Source organism: Malania oleifera, chromosome 9, assembly GCF_029873635.1.
Source record: "Malania oleifera isolate guangnan ecotype guangnan chromosome 9, ASM2987363v1, whole genome shotgun sequence".
Classification (NCBI taxonomy): Eukaryota; Viridiplantae; Streptophyta; class Magnoliopsida; order Santalales; family Ximeniaceae; genus Malania; species Malania oleifera.
Genome location: NC_080425.1, coordinates 41,600,288 through 41,618,555, shown reverse-complemented (window position 1 = coordinate 41,618,555; position 18,268 = coordinate 41,600,288). Strand labels below are relative to the sequence as shown.

General features: G+C 34.6%; 1 protein-coding gene across 2 annotated transcripts in view; it reads right to left on the bottom strand.

The window, feature by feature from the left end:
* Positions 1–2,886: 2,886 nt before the first annotated feature.
* LOC131164672 (partner of Y14 and mago) overlaps positions 2,887–18,268 on the bottom strand; it is a 36,542-nt gene continuing 21,160 nt past the window's right edge. Inside the window, exons 3-4 of one of the 2 annotated variants that reach the window (XM_058122044.1) lie at positions 10,861–11,112; positions 2,887–3,540 (exon numbers count right to left, since the gene is read on the bottom strand). In XM_058122044.1, coding sequence (XP_057978027.1) covers positions 3,397–3,540; positions 10,861–11,112 — 396 coding nt within the window. In that variant the 3' untranslated portion in view covers positions 2,887–3,396. The remainder of the gene's footprint in view (positions 3,541–10,860; positions 11,113–18,268) is intronic. The other variant, XM_058122045.1, reaches the window with a different exon arrangement.

Genomic DNA, 18,268 nt, shown 5'->3' with positions numbered 1-18,268 from the left:
AAACTAGTTGAAAAAATTACGATCTAGGAAGAAAGTACTAGGCCTTTTTTTTAAAAAAAAAAAATAAATTTTATAAGCCTATTTCTATTAATTTTATTCAAAAAGAAAAAAAAATGATAATTTGATTAAAATCATGAAAAGTGGATAATCACATGATTCACATGTGCTTATTATGCCTTTCGTAGGCACAATGGAATGGAATCAATTGCAATGAAATGTTTAGTTGTATAAAATATTTTCTATTTTCCATTTATTGGTTGTCCAAAAAATAATAAAAAATTAAGCTTATTTCTCAATTTTAAAAAATAAATTTATTTCTCAGTTTTTTTTAAATGTTCAAAATAAATTTTTATTTTTTTATTTGTAGATTTCAAATGATCACACAAAAGACAATTTATTTTTCAATTTTTCAAATTTGTCAATTTTTTAAAATTTATGCAAGGTAACATTTAGAATCATGAATTTTAGAGATTTCAATTTAAATTAATGTGAATTCAGAAAAACATTTTACATAATATATGTAAATTGAAGTCCAATATTTGGAGTTCATACGACATACACAAAGTAAGATTTAGAAATTTAGAAAAATAAAAAAAAAAATTTTTAAAAAATTTTTAATATAAATTTGCAAAATAAAAATTAAGATGTCATCTTTATAATTATTTAAAAATATGTAAATAAAAACAAAATTATGTCACAACAAAATAGTGCTAAAATGATTTATTGTCCATTTATTTCATACAAATACTAAAAAAATGAAAAAAAATAAATAATTTTTTGTAATTTATTGGAAAGTTAAAAATGAAAAATGAAAAATATTTTCAATAATTAAACAAGTCCTTAGCTTCTTTTTGTTGCATTCTATTTTTAGCTTTATTTTATTTTTAAAACTAAATGTCACATTAATATTAGAATGACAGAAATCAAATACTCCAAAGTTCACAAAAATTTACTCTCCTAAGTGCAAAATTTATCCCTACCATAGTGTTTATATGAGTTCTACAGCAAACCACCGTCGGAAGTGTAGCGAATCATGTAAAGTGAAAGTACGGTCTAGTCCCAAGAGGGGGGTTGATTGGGTATTTTAAATTTTATTTTGCGGAAGCTTAATTAATTTTAAACTTATTTTTCGCGTCCCCTTTAAACAATTTCAATCACCACAAATCTAATCAGACTATACCAATAAACAATCCTATATATATGCAATTAAAAACACAAGGTTTATTTTGCTTTCATCAATTTTGAATATCAACCCCAAGTTTAAACAATGAACAAGTATGTATAAAACAATATTCAACAATTTTAATCAAGCTAATATCCTTCTTATACTTGAACAATTAATCAACTAAAATTAAAATAATCTCAGCCAATTTTATTTATTCATTAAACAAAAGTAAATCCTAAGTCTTCATGTAATGAAACTTTAACTTCGTCTAAGCTTTGTCAATCCTCATTGAGCTTGTTTTCTTCTAAGCTTTTGAATGTAAATTGATCTTCGACCAATCTTCATTAAATTTAACCATTGTACTTGTAAGAAATATAATGCCTGAAATTTCACTTGAAAGCACAATTAGAATCCTCAGTTTGTTATCATCAAAACGAGATTAAGCCTTATTTGACCAACAATTTTTCTCTTTTTGATAATGACAAATAAGAAAGAAAATGAGTTAGCCTTAATAAGGCTCCCCCTCATAATAAACCTGAAACATAAACCATAATCAATATATGCATATTTGTTCGAGATTAACTATGATTTGGTTTTCTCCTTTTCAGAAAGATTGTCCTAAAAAAATCTTTTATAATAAAAAATCGTCCCTTTTGAAAAACAAATATACTACCCCAAAGTACGAAAGTAAATCCCTTAAAAAAAAAAAACAACATTTACAATCCAAGACATTTTTCTTAAACAAAATGAGGGTTGGAGTTGTAATTTGGAAAGGGTTGGAATTGAAAGCATAAAAACAACCAAAAAAAAAAAAAAATTTCCGCCCACACTTTCTTGATTTTTGTTTGCGGAATGGGAAATTTTAAAATTTTTGCAACTTCATACAAAAATATTTAAATTATTTTGTTATAATTTTCTTAATCTTAATGATTAATTAATTATTTTCAAATTGCTAATGAACTTAAGCCTTCGTACCAACCACATAAATTATAACTTCTCCTTGAGCTATGCTTTTTATTTATTTAATACAACTTTATCTCTTGTTTCTTTGTCCAATTGGATGCAAATATTTTGTGTAATCTTACTTTTGACACTTTATACTCTTTATTTCTGCTCTCAAAAAATGCAGAAATTATTGTCTCCAAATGTCCAAGCTCTTCATTTTTAACTAGTCAAATTGTTTTTAGGCAAAAACAAAAAAATTAACCTCTGTTAAAATTTGACAAAAATACAAAGACCACCCTTAAGATTTCAAAAATACCACAGACCTCTCCTAAAGTTTTTCAAAAATATACAAACCTCCTCTAAAAAGATGTCTTTCCAAAAACTATAAGGCTTATGTCTTTTTAACAAACCTCAGGGGAGGTCTCTAAAATTTTTAAGATTTCAAAAAAAATCTCTAAAATTTTTAAAATCTCAATAGAGGTCATTGTCTTTTAGCTCATAAAGAAGAAGAAGACACATATTTTAGTGCGCGAGGAAAGGTTGGCCCTCTGCTTGATGATGCTTTATGAATAGCCACCCAAACTTCCAATTAAGTACTCATTTAAGCATTTCATTTACATCCAAGACAAAGGATTAAAAAAAATGCATCTTCTTGGAGTCTGGATGAACAGCCTTAGTGGAACTTGCTCTGTATAGGCTCCACCCCAGTGGATGTTTCGGGTACTATGTACTGATAACGTCCATACAGTGCATACTTAATCTCACAACACTTGCCATGAACGAAATTATGCAAGGACCATTTTAAAGGTGACCTTTTATGTACTACATGTCAAAATCTTAAAGTGTACAATGCACAGAAACTATTACTAGGATAGTAGAAGAGTCGTGACCATACAATACATCTTGAATGAAGTCACATGGAAAAGTAAACAAATAAAGTTGGGCTGATCAGTAAAACTTAATGGGCACAGGTTCAACGTTTGGACTCCATGACAACCGGATTGGAGTTTTTACCCTGAATTTTAATCAGCTGATGGCTGTTCTAGTGTTGCCCCTCACTCCACAACAGTTAAAATTATGTGCATGACATGGGAGACTTTTATCCCATGCGATGTCCAACGCCACACTGATGAAAAATATTAGAATAACGACATACCTACCACAACTGGTTGATCAAAACAGAAGCTGGATGGATGGTTAAACCACTGTTCCCAAATGCTTGTTTACATTGTCCGGAAACAACCATAAATAAAAACTGTGAGTTATTCCCTAACACAAACCTCAGCTTATGATGCTGCCAATCCAGCGCTTTTATCCTCCAAAAGCTTTAGCTCAGTCCGCCAACCTTCCAATTTTACAACCCTATCTACTTGCTCAGGCTTCATGTCTTGCTGTACAGTTTTCTGCTGCTGAGCTTCAGTAAGACGTATCTGCAGAGGAAATGAAAAGTTCATTGAAACATTAATCCCCGAGTTATTCAAAATCCCTAAAATCCAAAACTCAAAAAAGAGGAGCACCAAGTGGTTCTACAATCGTTAAGCATGGCAGGCTTGTAGGATATGAGTAACACCACTGAGATAACAGTGTTCAGCAACATACCTAAACCCCATCCCAGCCCCCACCACACGCCCCAAAAGAAACCCACAAAAAGATAATAAAAAAATTATCAAGACTTGCTGCAAATTTCACCATGTTCCAACCCTTTTCTGCATCAATAATAAGTCAGTAGTCCCAAAATTATAGAAAAATTTAGGACATTTTTCCACACTAGAAGTAACCAACACAACTCGAGAATTTAAGAAATATGTCAATTAGATCCAAGCAGAGAATTTTATGGTTATTGCACTCCAAGGGCTTTGCCATAGCTCTCACTTGATGGAATAGCACAAATAAGTGCCATTGTCTGGTAAAATGAAAATTCCCCAACTCGGGTAAGGGGTGCAGGGAAGGGAGCTGGACTTGTTGAGCAGTTGGAGAAAATTGCTTCCCAAATACTGGAGTTGAGGGGTGAGGGTTGATTGTTTCGCTTCAGTCTCCCATGGGGGAAAAAGTTTGGGTGCTTGGATTAGTTGTTAGCAATCAAATAAACATGAAGTGGCAAGTTTTCTTTAAGAGGGTCTGAGCCCGAACAGTAACGGTTACTCTTATTTTCATTACGAGGTCCGAATTAGGATTGATAAAGAATTTTTGTGCAAGATCATGGTCTCTTGCAGACTTGAAGCATTCAATAAGTTTAGGGCTCAAGGATGATCGAGTATGGAGTCCAATCTAGTTAATTGCTGTAGAGTTCACTTATTGAGAGGGGGAAAAGGTATAGAATCTTCAGTTGGTGGATGACAGCAAACGAATTGCAATGGATCAGATGAGGATTGTTCGACTGGTGTAGTAAATGAAAGTCAGCTAGGGCTGGTAGAGGGAAGTAGGGGAGAGCACTCAGACAGTAGAGTTAATCTGGTTAAATTTCCAAATTAATTGAAATTTTTGGTTCTATTTCTTCTTCAAACAAACTGCCGAAATTTAATAACTGAACTTCAACTGACTACTAATAATAATAATTATCATTATTACTATTATTCACGGTTATCAAAATCCTGATCCTGCAATCCTACGAACCTATGATCCAGACTTACGTAATGAATTCAGATCTAAACAACAATCTTAACCGAGAGTAGGATCCCAGCAGGACCCTATCTGGATTGTTAGGATCTTAGGATGGATCATTAGGATTTTAGGACTGCGATCCTACTTGGGATCCTTGAGATCCTACATGTGTAATGGAATATGGATTTTTCCTCTATGATTTCAAAGAGAAAGCCCAATCTATATTTTTTATTGGCCAAACACTTCACTTTGGCAACAGACACAATTTGGTCTGCATGGCCTAAATGCATCAAAATTAGGGCAACATAACGAGCATGTCAAGAGGGCGTTGAAGGCTCTCTTTGAAATAAAAAGCTCCAAATCAAAAGCTTTCTGAGGGCTTAAGAGTTCTTGTAGGCAGTGTTAGGACTCCTCCAAGCAACAGTAGAGGCTGAGAGCTTTGAGATCAGTAGAGAGCTTCAACAAATAGGGAATTGTACAGGAAGGCTGAGAGCTTAAAGTTGCAGGCTTGTAGCAGTTATGCATTATCTTTGTAGTCTTTTACTCTCTTCCTCTTCTTTCTCTTATTATTGACAACCAGAGATCGACCTTCTACCCCAAAGCAGAGAGCATATAACTTTCTTTTCTTCTATTTTTCTTTTTGCTTAACAAAAAGTTTTACTTCAAAAAAAAAAAATTTAACTTTTCTTCTTTTCTTCCTCTTCCTCCTCTCTTTCTCTTTCTTCTTCTTCTTCTTATGGTCTGATGAAAAATCATAGAAACCAAGTATACATCAGTTCATTGAATTTAGCAATTTCTTCTTCCTTTTCTCATCATTCTTTTTACTTTTATTTTTAATTACAATCATTAAATAAACAAGCTAGCAACAGTCTGCCCCTCGCAGAGCACTTTGAAGTTCAGTCTATTCAGATTTTTGTTTTAGGGTCAAGATTGTTGAAAAAAAAAATAATCTGCTAGGTGCTAGCTAGCAAGCTAACAACATTCCTGAAATTTGTTTTAGTTTCTTAAAATGACAACCAAGTTTTTAGGCTTAATTTATTGAGAGTTTTCATACAACCAAATACAAAAATTTTTAATTTATTTTACAACACAAGTAGAATCTTACGATCCATGATCCGATCCTACGATCTGATCCTGCGGACCCACCCCCAACAACCCTATGTAGGATCCAGATTCTAACAACCTTGCACTTCTTATTATTTTGATAAATAAATAATTTTATTAGAAGAGAAAAAAAAAAAAAAAAATACAACTTGGAGGATGAGACGTTCTCTAAACCAACAAGAAAGAAACTCAACAAGAACAGGATGAAAAAAGAAAGTGCAAAACAAACGAAGCAAAGCCAACCAAGTCTCGCTGCATATTAGTTGAAGATACTCCTCTACAAAGGTTATTGATAAGAGACCAAAACAACACATGAAAAGACTACTTTACTGCAAGCCAGCAAGGAAGAAGAAACAATCCCCTAGAAGATTCCAGCATCCCTCTCTAAACCATATGCAGCAAATAATCACAAAAATTGTAGACCTTCAAAAGCTTTTCTTATCACTCTCCTTTCCAAAACCCTTAAAATGTTGAAGAGAGAGGCAGTCCAAGGAAGAAGGCATGCCCAACTCTCTCCAAAAACAAGAAGCAGATTATATCCTCATAGGCCACAAAAAAGGCCAATGTAAGAATGTGATTGAGCGTCCTCTAAACCAACAAGAAAGAAACTCAACAAGAACAGGATGAAAAAATGAAAAAAACCCGAGTGCAAAACAAACGAAGCAAAGCCAACCGAGTCTTGCTGCATATTAGTTGAAGATATTCCTCTTAAAAGGCTATTGATAAGAGACCAAAACAACACATGAAAATACTACTTTACTGCAAGCCAGCAAGGGAGGAGAAACAATCCCCTAGAAAATTCCAGCATCCCTCTCTAAACCATATGCAGCAAATAATCACAAAAATTGTAGACCTTCAAGAGCTTTTCTTATCATTCTCCTTTCCAAAACCCTTAAAATGTTGAAGAGAGAGGCAATCCAAGGAAGAATGACATGCCCAACTCTCTCCAAAAACAAGAATCAGATTATTTCCTCATATGCCACAAAAAAGGCCAATGTAAGAACGTAATTGAACATGTCTCCCAGCAATGAAAAACACCCACATGCATTATTTGGTCTGGTATTAAGTTTATCCAGGAGTCAATGCAAAAGCCTTTATTTTTTGAGGAACCTTGTGGCGTGGCTTCAGCAACAAGAAAATTTTCCACTGTTTGAGATCAAATATTTTTATAAAAATGGAAAATTGAGGGCCTGTTTAGTTGTGGAAAATATTTTCCATTTTTCATTTAGTTTTCCAAAGAAAAATAAAAATTTTAGCTTATTTTTTTTAGTTTCCATGATCCATATTAAAAAGGTAAAAAGTAATGATTTGGTTAATGTACAAAACAGTTTTTCATTTTTTATTTCTAGATTTCAAAATAATTACAAAAAAACCAATCGTTTTTCAATTTTCAAAAAATTATAAAAGACAGTATTTTAGATCATGGATTTTCGAATTGAATTTGGCTTTGTCTAGATTTGAAAGAAACTCAAGACATAATCCATGCAAATCAATGTCCAAAATTCGAATTTCATGCTCCACAAAGTAAGAGTTAGAAATCTTCGATACAAAAAATAACTATTTGTGCATTTATACTAAACTTTGGAAAATATTCTTTTTTAATGTCTTCAGGATTTTTTCACGTATGTTTTTAAGCTTGTTCCAGTGCCACAAGCTCCCACCACCTCTGCCATTGTCACCACTTGCAACCATCGCATCAGTGCCGCTGCCACCATCACCACCACTCGTCGCCCCACTTCTGCCACCATGGTTGTCGCTGCCACTGCCCTTGCCACCACTGCCACCCATTCATTACCACAGCCCCATTATTACCACGGCTACCAACCCCACTGACTCACACCACCAACATACCTTTTAATTAGGGGTGTACTCTGTTTTTTTCAGTTTGGTTTTACCCAAAACCGAACAACGAACCGAAATATACCAGTTCTTTTAATTAAAAATTGTTACCAAACAACAAACCGCAGTTTGATTTTAAAAAACCAAAAAAAAAATCTTCAGTTCGGTTCTAACCGAACTGAACCTCACCCAATATTAATAATAATCAAGGCCCATTTCAAATCAACTGGGCCTATATTGGAATCTTGAATTGCTTTGCAGCCCAAATGATGAAAGAATGCGGAGAGGAGGCTTGGTTTTATAAGTGGAGAATGCTCCCCCAAAGCTCATGCCAACCGATGTGGGACTGGGATGTGAGCTATGCATGGAGCATGTGAAATCTTCTGTAGCTTACAGCCAGTAAGTACATGGGACAAAAGTTGAAGGGTGAGCCGTGAAGGGGTAGACTGGGCAATGGACTAAAGGCATCATCTCAGTGAGAACTTCGTCCCACATCGGTAGCACATGGGACAAAAGCCCTCACCCTCATGCATAAAATCCTTCCATCTCTCCTGCCAAAGTTAATCACTTGAGCATGTTTTCATAAATATAATTGAATAAATAAATGAGGATTTAAAAGTAATAACTTAAAAGAGTTATAAATTAGGCTAATTCTTTTAGATAAATATATAACTTGGTTTTTCAGTTTTCCGGTATTTTTGGTTCAGTTTGCCTATAAAACCGAAACCAAAAATTCGGTTTTTTAAAATTGAAAAACCGAAACCGAGCACCAAAACCGAAAAACCGTACCAAAATGTTAAACGATTCGATTTCGGTCTGGTTTTCAGTTTTTCAGTAATTTTTGTACACCCCTACTTTTAATCTATATTAAATGATTAATAAATAATCTTTAATTTTTCAACAAATTGACACATTCTATCTTCTTCTTCTTTTTTTTTTATCCACAGAAAGAGAACTTAGAAATGTAGATGAAAACTGGGTTTTGCATAACAAACAGGACCTTAGTCTTCCAAATAAAGAAATGTAAGACGTACGCACTAGAAGCATGAGTCAAAGTTTGCAAAAAACATCCAAATCTCAATTCCCTTCAGCCCTCCCCAAAGATGTCCAAGCACATTCAAGAAGATCAATTCAGTCATCTCCCTCTCATTCAAAATTCCACAAAATAAAAAAAAAAAAAAATGGAAATTTCACAACTCCACACTCCTCTAAATTAAGACTATGAATAACAAAAATGATGGGGAAAAGCTCAAAGCAAAAGAGAGCCTCCCTAACCCTAACCCAAACCCAATGATCCTCCCAAAAGAGGAATGTCTCCCTATTACCAACACTGTACTGCAGGTGAGAAAAAATGCAAGGGATGTCTGTGATACCCATTCTACTGAAGGCCATACTACTAATTACCTTTTGCCAAAGAGAGTCGCTATAGAGACCATCATAACCACTTCTCCATTAAGTGCTTTTAGATGCAAAATTACCTAGACCCGGCCTTTCCTCCCTCTTAGACATACCAACAGTATCCCAACTCATAAGTTAATCACCAGTCATGTTGCCCAACAATAAAAAAATCCTTCATCAAAACTTGAAAACTAATCTCACAGGAATCCTAAATAGAGACTGACAATATAATAGGATAGAAGAAAGACAAGCTTAAATAAGAGTAATAAAAGCACCAAACATTTGGAAAAAAGAAAAAGAACAAGAAAAGGAGCTCATTTCCACCCCTCCAACCACCCAGCAACTCTCTGACACAATCCCAAAAAGTTGTGGGATTAATAGCAGAAGAAATTCCTAGGCAAGTGATAGGCCAACTCAAGAAAGTACAATCTAACCACCATACTGACCAAGATACATTTTCAGTTATTTCAGTTAATTCAGCTAACAAAGGGCAATTTATATTTTAATTATGGCAATTATATATCTGTTTCCTAAATCTCACTTAATGAAAAGTCATCATGTTAAGGAGCCCTACTCCATTGCTGTCAAAAATCTTGAAAAAAGGAAAAAAAGAAAAAAAGAAAAAAAACTAAAACAAAAACAAAAAAAAATTTGAAATTATGTTCCCAAAATTGAAAAAAATTAAAAACTAATTAAATACATGTTCGTTTTTGTCTTCAGATCAATTAACAATTAGTTAACATATCAATCTTTAATCATCATAGATTTTTCATCAAGTACTAAACAAATAAATGGTACCACTATTAAACTTAAAAAAATAAAACAAATTTACACTTGAATCAATTAAATTATGAATAAAACAATGAAAAATGCAAAAGTAAGCAAATTAAAAGATATTATAATAAAATAATATTTAATTAATAGCTATATTTTAAAACTCCCTTTTTAGTACTCCAAGAAGAATCCTCTTACATATAAAGGTTGAAAATTGGTGAAAATATTTTTTGGATGTTTCGGTTTTTGTTTCTCATTCATTTTAAATGAAACATGTTAGATTACCAAAAAAGTAATATTTGGATAATAAATCCCTCTGGCAGGTTGCTACAAAACCAGACAATCTGGTTTTCAGTTATTGCAAATGCTAAAAACTAATTACAACTGAAAACTAGCCATGCAGAAACATGCTCTCACGGATTACACCATTGTACTTTAACAAAAAACAAAAAATTGAAAATGTTAGATCATCATTTTCCCTAAAATCTTAAGCTGTTAGATTGTGGGGCAACAATGGATATCAAACTTTAACACTCCCCACACATGCAAGCCCGAATGCACACAGGGAAAAACAAAGACAAATAGCACCCATTACAGCGAATAATGTGTACTTTAACCAGCACACAATAAAAGCAAGCTGCAAGACTAGAACCCAGGACCTCTGGCAACCATAGCTCTGATAAGTTGTTAAATTACCACTTTACCTAAAAGCTTAAGTTGCTAGGTTGTGGGCCAACAATGTATATCAAGCTTTCACAGAAAACAAAAGTAATACAAACAGAGCCCCTAAAACTTAAAAATGAGAGGCATCAGCTCAATGGAAATACTCAAAATATCATTCAAGTCTTATGTTCATGAGAAATAAGCTTACACAAAACTACAGCCAAAACTATAATCTTTGAAGTATTTTCCATTTTCAACAAAATAAGCCTTGAGAACAATGTAAGCTTGCAAACATTTTGTTTAAATATAGAATGTCTAAAGTATGGTCCTTATTACTCCTACATAACACCAGAAAAGCAAAAGGATTATACCTTCTTCTTTAATGCTCGAATTCTTTTTTCAATATCTAGGACAGCACCCTCTTGATTTAACACCTCTGCTGGATTTGAGGCAAGGGTAACTACTGTAGAATTTGTAGAAACAGATAGCTCCATCATCTGTGATGCCACTGATTCAATAGATTCCGATCCATGATTTAAATCTTCAAGAGAAGACACTTCTTCCCTTTTAATCTCTCCATCTGCCTGTGACTCCGAGTTCTTACCCTTCTCAAGAGCAGCCTGCTACAGATAAGTTTTAGCTTATATTGGAGAAAAATAAAATAGCAAGGGAGAAAAGGAAAATGAGTAGCTTTCGTATAAGAAGTAAAATCACAAACTTTATTGAACTCTTTTCATCTCATCTCTATTAAAGACCTTAAAAAAAAGTTAAGCAAATGCAAAGACAATGTCTTTGCGGAATTGGCTAAAGTCCATTAGATGAAACAAAATGATGACCTTCTGAATTGATGAAAACAAATTGTATATGAAATAATGTGCATATTGAGGGTGTATTTCCAAAACTAAGCACCTTAATCATCCCCTTGGAAGTTTGAAGCATCTCACTTGGAAAGAAACTTCAGTTTAGACATGCCTTCTCAACTGGAATGTTCTCAAGTTTGGAAGAAAACTTGCCTGAATGACTTAGCCCCACTTATCACTCAACTCATCGTACTTGAAGTTAGAAGCTTTGATGAAGCTGATCACCTAATCTAAAATTGAAAAGCTGATCTCAATCGATCAAGCGATGTGCAATCTTACATCAGAATATAAACCATCAAATTACTCACCTGGGAGTGACAATTCCAATAGGAGAAGATTGAACAAAGAATGGGATTGTGGACAAATGAAAAACAAACGGTTGGGCTTCAGACTGTGTGGTATATGCTTGCTAAGATGTTGTGTCTTCCAGTTTTTAAATCTAAAAAGAAGTTCACAGGGGCTGTCCAAAAGGAAATTATGTGGTTCCTGCAGTGAATGGAATCAAAACCCTTGGGTGTCAAGCTACCAGTACCAAGGTTGAAGACTGGTCGGCTTCATAAGTGTTTGAATGCATGCAAAGCATTGGAAGAATTTGCTTGCCTTCTCTTATGGAATTTATTTTTTTGTCCATAGGATAGAAGCTCATGTTTTTTGGTTTGTTATAGCTTTATTCTGAATATGCTTGTATTTTTTGTGTTCCTTCAATGAGTTACTTATCAATAAAAAATTATATATTATTATTTCACTGATAGCTTTAACAGTACCCGCTTACAAGTGAAGTCAAGTAGTTAAACACAGAAAAGAGAGTATTTGAATAAAAAGAATATGCCATCACATACATGCAAGGATGCATTTGTAAACCAGCACTGATACTATAAATAATTTGTTCTTCTGTGAGAGTTTCTGTACTTCGAGTGGCTTTCCATTCATGGTGCCGCCTTCCATTCTGTTTTTTGGTCATTATTTTCCTTAAATAATAATTAATTGAAAAAAAAGAAGAAGAGGAGAATACAACATGTATTCAGAAGAAAACAGAAAAGAAAAAGAAAAAGAAAATAAAATAGTTTCTCACAGATAGACAAGTAAAGAATCAAATGAAAGGAAAAACAAAAAAAAACCCCTCCAACACTTTGCATCCATTCAAACAGAAACAAAGAAACCTAGCATAACCTTAAAGCAGATGTCATGGGACCCTTAAATACACTTTGATTCTATGTTTTCCTAACACTCCTCAAGATTCCCATAGGATCAGACATTAGAAACTTCTTATATTTGAAGCTGCCGTTAGTTTCATCTAAATTGTCAGTAAATATTTAGTCCCTTATTCATTCAGATTTAAGTGAGCCGTACCTTGTTTTTGGAATAGCACTGAATATCATCTTGAGGTCTCTTATTCGGCCATATTCAATAAATTTTAACTTAGAATGAGATCCAGAGGCATGTCAGCATGACAATTCCACTACCCTCTTCTGCCCCGCATACCCAATGGCAACGTGATTTAGTGTTTAGAATCAGATACGGGTTCATGAACCAGTTCATCAATTCAGAATTATTAGTGCTCAGAACTTTTAACACTTAATTTTATCAAAAAGCCTTAAAGCCTGGTAGGCAGAAAGCCCCTCCAACATGGCAGTATATCCTTCCAGTTACCCTGGTTATTCCAATCCAACACCATACAGTATTCCAATATTCAGCAACTAGCTACAATGTAAATAAGGAAATTGAAGACTGCCGCATCACAAGTCTTACACATGCAACACCTCTTCACCAAAACAAGCTGCATCATACAAGAGGACTATCAATAGGACTCCACCCAATGTTGCCTAGAACATGGAACCTTCCCATTCATGGAACAAGAACAGGATCACAGGGAGCTCAAGCTCCAAAACGTGGAACATTAGGGGTACACTTACCTAGATACTACCGGAAAAAAAAATGTAATTGCATTTGTATATTTTAGGGAGGAGGTTGAAGCATTTCAAAATCTAGAGGAGATTTTCTTTCGTAAAATTGATTGACAATGAATGAAAATGGAATTACAATGCAATAATTCTCCACTTTAACAAATTAAAAGAATACAGTGTGAAAATATTGAATTAAAACTTTGGGTCATTATAGTTAGTGTTCTAGAATGAAAGTGTACCATGTTTCCATCGTTCGACCAATACGTGGTTCACTAGGGAGTTAGCATTTTCTGGTAACTCATAGTCTCTGCCTAAATTAGCTTTACAAACAAACAAAGCAACCTTCAAAGGAACCTTACACCTCCAGCCATACTTCCAAAGAACACAACAACTTACATACTAATTTTTAAGAAATGAACCAAAAAACACTCCCAGAGTTCCCTGCAAGCCAAATCATTCTATCTTCATGTGCTCGAAGTTTCTTGATTGAGACGGCAATTCTAAATAATTAAAATTTCTCAAAACCAGTGTTAATGGTTATTTTGGTCATTAGCATTATTAGTATGTGCTAATGTTAATGTGTTATGTTAGTAAGCATGGGTTTGTAAGGGTATTATGGTCTTTGACATATACTTGACAAGTTGACATATTATAAATAGAGGGAGAGACCTATCCTTGTGATTAGGTCTTTCATTCTACCCAATTCTTCAACATGGAATCAAATCAAGATCCAATCTAAATCTTAAGTGCATAGCTACCACCAAACCAAGCCCAAAACATCATAATCCTACACAAACCTGCCACTGTAGAAGGTTCAGAAGTCGCCAGAAAACACTGCAGTCACTGGAAAAATCCTGGACGCGGTGTCCTTTTCAAAAAACTTAAGAAACCCTTCATATTTTGCAAAACCAACCACATAACAGGCCACAGAACCTGCCCTACAACCCTAACCCCTAAAACCATAAACCCTAAGCCCTGGACCCTAAACCCTAAACCCTAAGAGGATCCCTCAGGCACTTCCACACACCAACCAAAAGCTGGCAGCTCCGACTCCACACACCAGAACATGAGAGGGTTTTGAGCAACAATTTTGCTCCGATTTCCTCCTTAATGTCTAGAATCCTTCCCTACACCATAATATCAAGTAGTATGTCTTGCTTTTGTCCAAAGATCTCTCACCTTTTTAGTTGCTCATGTGCAGCACTCCGAGAGCCAGAAGCTGTTTTTCAATGTTTATTGAGTTCATGGGGCCAAACAGAGGTGTTTGCTGTGTTTTTTATTTCAAGTTTTTATCTTGTCTGTCGAGTGTTTGTGGTTTGCTCTGGTTGTTGAAGGTTGTGTGTTGGGATGGAGTCCATGAATCCCAAAAGTATATTGTTTGCCGTGTATTTCCAATTTGCTTCTGTATTGAGGTTTTGTGTATGTTGCAATGGAGTTCCCAAATACCATAAGTATGTTTCCCTCTTCAGCCACTTGTTCAAATTAGCAACGTACTATATCTATCTCAAAATAGGGGTCTTCAAGGTTCCTGCAATATCCATCCCAACAAGCATCTCATCACATTGCAACGTTTGCTCAGAAAATTAATCCTATAGTTTGCATGTCATCTGGTATCTCTCACACTAGTCCTTGTGTTATCGACTTTGCCACCATTGACCATATGATAGGTGTAACCTAATTCTTTTTTGCCCTAGTATTCCAAAAATTTAACTTGAGTTACCCTTACTGAAGGGTCCACTACTATGTTTAGGTAATAGGAACAATAAATCCTAGTCACTCCATCTCTCTTTCTTATGTTTTGTACATTCCTAAATCTCCCTTAAATATAATGTCTGTTAGTAAGATTACAAAGTCACTAAATTGTTCTGTAACCTTTTTTCTTGATTCTATTGTTATTCAAGATATGAAGATGAGGAAGATGATTGCCACAAGATGTGAGGCTGGATGACTTTACTACTGTGAGTCACTCTCTCGTCCTATTGCCTGTAGTGCTACTGCTACATTGCTTCAAATCTATTTTCACCTTGATTATCCATCATTGAACAAGTTAAATCATCTAGTTCTTACTTTGCGTTCTATGTCTAATCTTGCATGTGAGCCTTGTCAATTGAGAAAAGGATATTCTTGTACTCAAAAGGGATATCAATGTTATAGCCCTACTTTACATTGATTCTTTCTCTACTTATGTAACCTTCTTTGAGTCTACACCATGCTATTCTAATTCCTTGAGTTTTGTTACCCTTGATGAGTCCCTTCATCTCCTTAGCCTTCCATATCCTAACCTACTATCTATGTCCAAACTTCCTATATCATCCAGTTTAAATCATTATTGTTGCTTGGACCACCCTGATTTGCAAGCACAGCAGCTAAAGGGAGAAGAACCTTCTCTAGCTTCTACTTCTATGCCTTTAGTTCCCTCACCAGATGATCCTTTTTCATAAGATGTTGATCTTCCAGTTGCTATTCAAAAAGGTAAAACACACTTGTACCCAATATCCAATCTCTAATTTTGTTTGTCATAATTTCTTGTCACTCTTATATTACTGTTTTGTTAGCACTTCCTCTTTTGTTTGCTCTTCCAAAATCTATTTCTTAAGCCATATCCCATTGTGGGGGAAGGACTGCAATAGTTGAAGAGATGTGTGCATCATAGGATAATGATACTTGGGAGCTAGTACCCCTTCCTTCTAATAAGTATATGGTTGGTCGTTGATGGGTGTATCCCGTGAAAGTCAATCCAGATAGTTCCATGGCACATTTGAAGGCTTGTCTTGCTGTTAAGGGATGCAATTAGGTGTATGGTTTGGATTATTCCAACACATTCTCCTCGATCGCCAAACTTGCCTCTTAGCCACCACATGTCATTGTTCTCTACATCATTTAGATATGAAGAATGCATGATCTTCAAAGGAGGTCTAATGGAGCAACTACCTAGGTTTCATTGCTCAATGGGAGTCAAGCTTAGTGTGTTGGCTCAAGAAATCAATATATGATTTAAAATAGTCTCCTGAAGCATGATTTGGTCGAGTTATAGTACTTGAATTTGGCCCCCAATGTGCAGTAGACCACTCTACATTTTATTGTCATTCACCAATTGGTAGGATTGTGCTCATTGTGTGTGTAAATAATATTATGATTTGCCCATAATGAAGATCAAGGTATCTAGAGCCTAAAGCATTTTTTGTAGATTAAGTTTTAGACCAAAGATTTGGGACTATTGAAGTATTTTTGTATAAGTATCCAGATGTCATATAGGAACCATTTTGTCACAGAGGAAGCATGTTCTTGATTTATTATGAATAAAACTTGTTGATGCACCAATGGATCCTAACAATTAGTGCTAGGTATGGGTGAGACCTAAGACATTGTCAGAGACTTATTGTAAAGTTGAATTACCTCAATCACTCGACCATATATAAATATTTTCGCAACAGTGTTGTAAGTCAATTTCTTTTTTCTTCAAGAACAAGTAAATAGGATGCAATCATTTGTATCTTGAAATATATCTCAAAGGTGCACCAAGGAGAGGTCTCTTACATCAAGATCAAGTTACACTTATATTCACTTATATTCAAGAATATATAGATACAGATTGGGTCGGGTCAACTTGCAACAGAAGATCCAAAACCGAGTATTGTGTCTTTGTTGCTAGTAATTTGATTTCCAACAATAAGAAATAAACTATGTTGGCCAGCGCTGAGTCAAAGCATAGTGTCATGACTCGCAGTACATATGAACTTGCTTGGTTGAAGAACGTTTTGGAAGAACTGAATTTTCCACATTCTCGATCTATGGAGTTGATGTGTGATGATCTAGCTGCTATTCATATTACCTCTAATCCGGTCTTCCATGAGCGGACAAAACAAATTGAAGTTGATTGCATCTTTGTTGGAGAGAAACTTGTGTAGTAGCTAATTGCAACCACTCATGTGAAGTTTGATTTGCATCTTGCTAATTTATTCACTAAAGCCTTAGGGGATACTCGTGTTAAATTCATTTGTAACAAGCTAGGATCATATGGTAACTATGGTCAAGGGGGTGTTCAAGGTTATTTTGGCCATTTAGCATTATTAGTATGTGCTTGTGTTATGTTAGTGAGTGTAAGGGTATTATGGTCGTTGGTGTGTACCTAACATATTAAAACGACTCCTACAAGACTAATCACTAAAGGCAAATATTTGGTAATCCTCAAAGTGACAAAAATCATAATGACAATTTTACCTTTCATTATATATTCATGAAAATTGAAATTTAGCATGTGTCCCAAACCCAAATTGAATGTCTAGCACTTCCATCTTCATGGTTTCACCAATTATAATGACAATTTTACCCTTCATTATATATTCACGAAAATTACAATTCTACATTTGTCCCAAACCCAAATTGAATGCCTAGTCATTCCATCTTAACTCATTACCAGTTCAATCCCAACATATATTAAACTACTCCTAAAAGTGAAAATCATATTCTTGAGAGTCCACTTTTGAAAAGTCTCTCAATGACAATAATATCCTTACAAATATGTTTATTTTATTTTTAATTCCATGGTGTCCTTAAGGAGATTAAATGGTCACATATATTTGTAACTCTCCTCTCTATGTGATATGCTCCAACCTTTTGGCACTCCAATTAATTTTTCAATCTTTTGAACTTCCAAACTACTACCTTTCTAATTCCCAACTTCCCAGTTTCTTTATTACAATTGTCCATCTTGACCCCTCCTATTCATCCACAATATATATAGACCCATGCCATGAGAATTGTAACATATCCAAATGCATATTTATCTTAGCGAGTTACCAATCCCTTTTATTCAAAAATATACCGGACTAGATGAACTGTGGATGCTGGCCCAAATGCCTTACTAGACCATTCTTTACAATTTTATTTGAAATATTTACCATAGATTTATCAGGGAGATTGGTTGTGGGAGTTATGTCATTACAGTGTATTTACGTTAGATAGTCGAAGTGATGCAGGGGCAGCATCAAGGTTCTGCAACCATGGGAGAATTT